Below are 2,195 nucleotides of genomic sequence, written 5' to 3'. Positions count from 1 at the left end.
GTAATTACAATGAATAATTTCGAATTAATGCTTGGTCAAACAGCTAAAAGTTAAGCCATTTTTACACAATATTAAAAATGTGGGGGAGAAAAAAAAACAATTATCACCAAGATATTAACTAAACATATTACGTCATATAATATAATGTAGCTTATACTGCTTTTTTAAAACCCTCGGCACTATAAGATGGAATTCTACCTATTGTTTCACTTTTTTATTTTATTTTATAAAATTAGCTGAACATTTCCATTTTTGGATGAGCTATTCTTTTAAGTAGTTAGCTAGTATCCCATTCTGAATATAGGCATTACATATTTGGCGTGGTTTAAACCTCACAGGTGGTGTCTTCACTGCTGGTGCATTATGGGTCAGTGGAGGCCTGTGTCTAACCTGAGAGTTCAGGTATCTCGACACCCTCCTGTAGTTGTGTTCTTCCTCAGTCTACTAATCATCTCCATAACTTTCGTCTGCATTGGACTTTACTCTCAGGATCACGACATCAGGAACCCTGACATAAGTGTAGTGAGTATGATGATCACTGCTATAATTGGATTTTGCATTTATTTATAGACTCACTCATATATGCTTGTTTTCTAGGACTGGAACCGGGTTCTGGGGTCTGTCGCTGGTTTTAAGTTCTGCACACATCTGAATGACACAGATGCACCGCTGGAGGAAGACTCTCCCCGAATGGTGAAGCATTCAGAAAGGACAAATATTTCCAGGAGGAGTGCTCATGTTTCCTTACTGGTGCCTTTGGCATTTATAGGGGACGTCCCAGATAATACTGCCATTAGTGCCACAATGTTGGGCAGCCAGCTGGGCATGAAAGGTTTGTGTGTACGAGACTTATTTATTATTATGGTTTTTATTAATATTTTGAATTAGCCTTGGTTTTTATATTTTCAGTTTTTTTTTCTCATATTTTTTATAATATTACTATTTAGGTTTAATTTATTTTAGTGCTTGAAGTTAATTGAAAAGACAGCATTTCTAATTTAGTTTACGTTTTTCATCTAATATTTCTATTTTATTTTATTTCTAAGTACTAAATGATTTTAGTGCTTCAACGTAAACTTATTTCAGTTAGTTGCTAAGGCAAGTTTTTTTTTATTTAATCTTTTTATTTATTTTATTTCAGCTTTATTTTGGCAAAAATGTTTTTAAAAGTATATATATATGTTGTAATTTTAAAAAGTATTTTAATAAAATATATATCAGACTTTCAGAAATATGTTCTGGTCAAGCTCTCAATTTCAAGAGGGGAATGAAAATGCATTGAACAACAGGAATGAAGTACTTTTGGCTGGTGTCCTGATACTGCTTTCTACTAATGCCAACATAACCGGTCACAGGGGCTGCAGCGAAAGCATCCGTCAATATATCTCTGCTCCTGCACACTGACATTTCCAACGATCAAACTCCTGCTGGGACGCAGACCAGTCGACCCCTGACCTGTCTTCATTTCACTGCCCTGACCCATGTTCTCCCCCAAACGCCGTGAGAAGCTTATACATACATAACCCATTTTTGAGTGAAATGAACACCCTGCAAGCTGATCCACTGATATTTCAGGTCACCTCCAGAATGCCCAGTCGCAGAGAACGAAGACAAGAGCGCCGCACCTGTCAGAGCTGTTGCTGTAGAAACATACAAGCACAATTCTCCACACTGCTTCAGTCTGGAGTTCACACCAGATCCACACCTGACGGTCCTGCTCACTAAGGTAGAACAACAGTTAGCTAAATAGTTCATTAATGAACCTGTGAAGGGCAGGGGATGTGTAAAACCATGAATGATGGGGATTCAAATTCTACATATCTTTCTGTAGAGGTCAAGTCACATTTATATAGCAATTTAGCAATACACTCCTAAAAATAAAGGTGTTTTGTTGGAATTAATGGTTCCATAAGGAGATTTTAACATCCTTACAATCTTAAAAAAAAAAAAGAAAGGTTTCAAATGAGGGTTTTCACAGCGTTGCTAAAGAAGAAGAATTTTGGGTTCCTCAAAGAACCTTTCAGTGAAAGAACCATTTTTTCAAAGTGTGAAGAACATTTTAAAATGTTAAACCTTTTGTGGAATAGAAAGGTTCCATGGAGGTTCTTCATGGAGCCATGGATGCCAGAAAATAACCTTTTTTTTAGGAGTTTAGAACCTTTTCATTGCTCAAAAGGTTTTTAAGATTATTAAAA

The 2,195-nt window shown here is 36.2% G+C and overlaps 1 protein-coding gene across 1 annotated transcript; it reads left to right on the top strand.

The window, feature by feature from the left end:
- Positions 1 to 340: 340 nt before the first annotated feature.
- LOC107736747 (transmembrane protein 248-like) lies at positions 341 to 1,750 on the top strand. Its single transcript, XM_016548105.1, has 4 exons — positions 341 to 522; positions 598 to 832; positions 1,356 to 1,500; positions 1,576 to 1,750. Exons 1-4 carry the CDS (start codon positions 364 to 366, stop codon positions 1,748 to 1,750), a joined length of 714 nt encoding a protein of 237 aa, XP_016403591.1. The 5' UTR covers positions 341 to 363.
- Positions 1,751 to 2,195: the final 445 nt, after the last annotated feature.

This window comes from Sinocyclocheilus rhinocerous, unplaced genomic scaffold, assembly GCF_001515625.1.
Source record: "Sinocyclocheilus rhinocerous isolate Xijiao unplaced genomic scaffold, SAMN03320098_v1.1 C36928353, whole genome shotgun sequence".
NCBI lineage: Eukaryota > Metazoa > Chordata > Actinopteri > Cypriniformes > Cyprinidae > Sinocyclocheilus > Sinocyclocheilus rhinocerous.
The sequence above is the reverse complement of the archived record's forward strand: the minus strand, read 5'-3'. Positions and strand labels throughout refer to the sequence as shown.

Coding starts and splice junctions, on each gene's coding strand:
- LOC107736747 (XM_016548105.1), top strand. CDS start 364: ATGGGTCAGTGGAGGCCTGTGTCTAACCTGAGAGTTCAGGTATCTCGA. Junction 523..597: donor GGAACCCTGACATAAGTGTA/GTGAGTATGATG, acceptor CTTGTTTTCTAG/GACTGGAACCGGGTTCTGGG. Junction 833..1,355: donor CAGCCAGCTGGGCATGAAAG/GTTTGTGTGTAC, acceptor AACCGGTCACAG/GGGCTGCAGCGAAAGCATCC.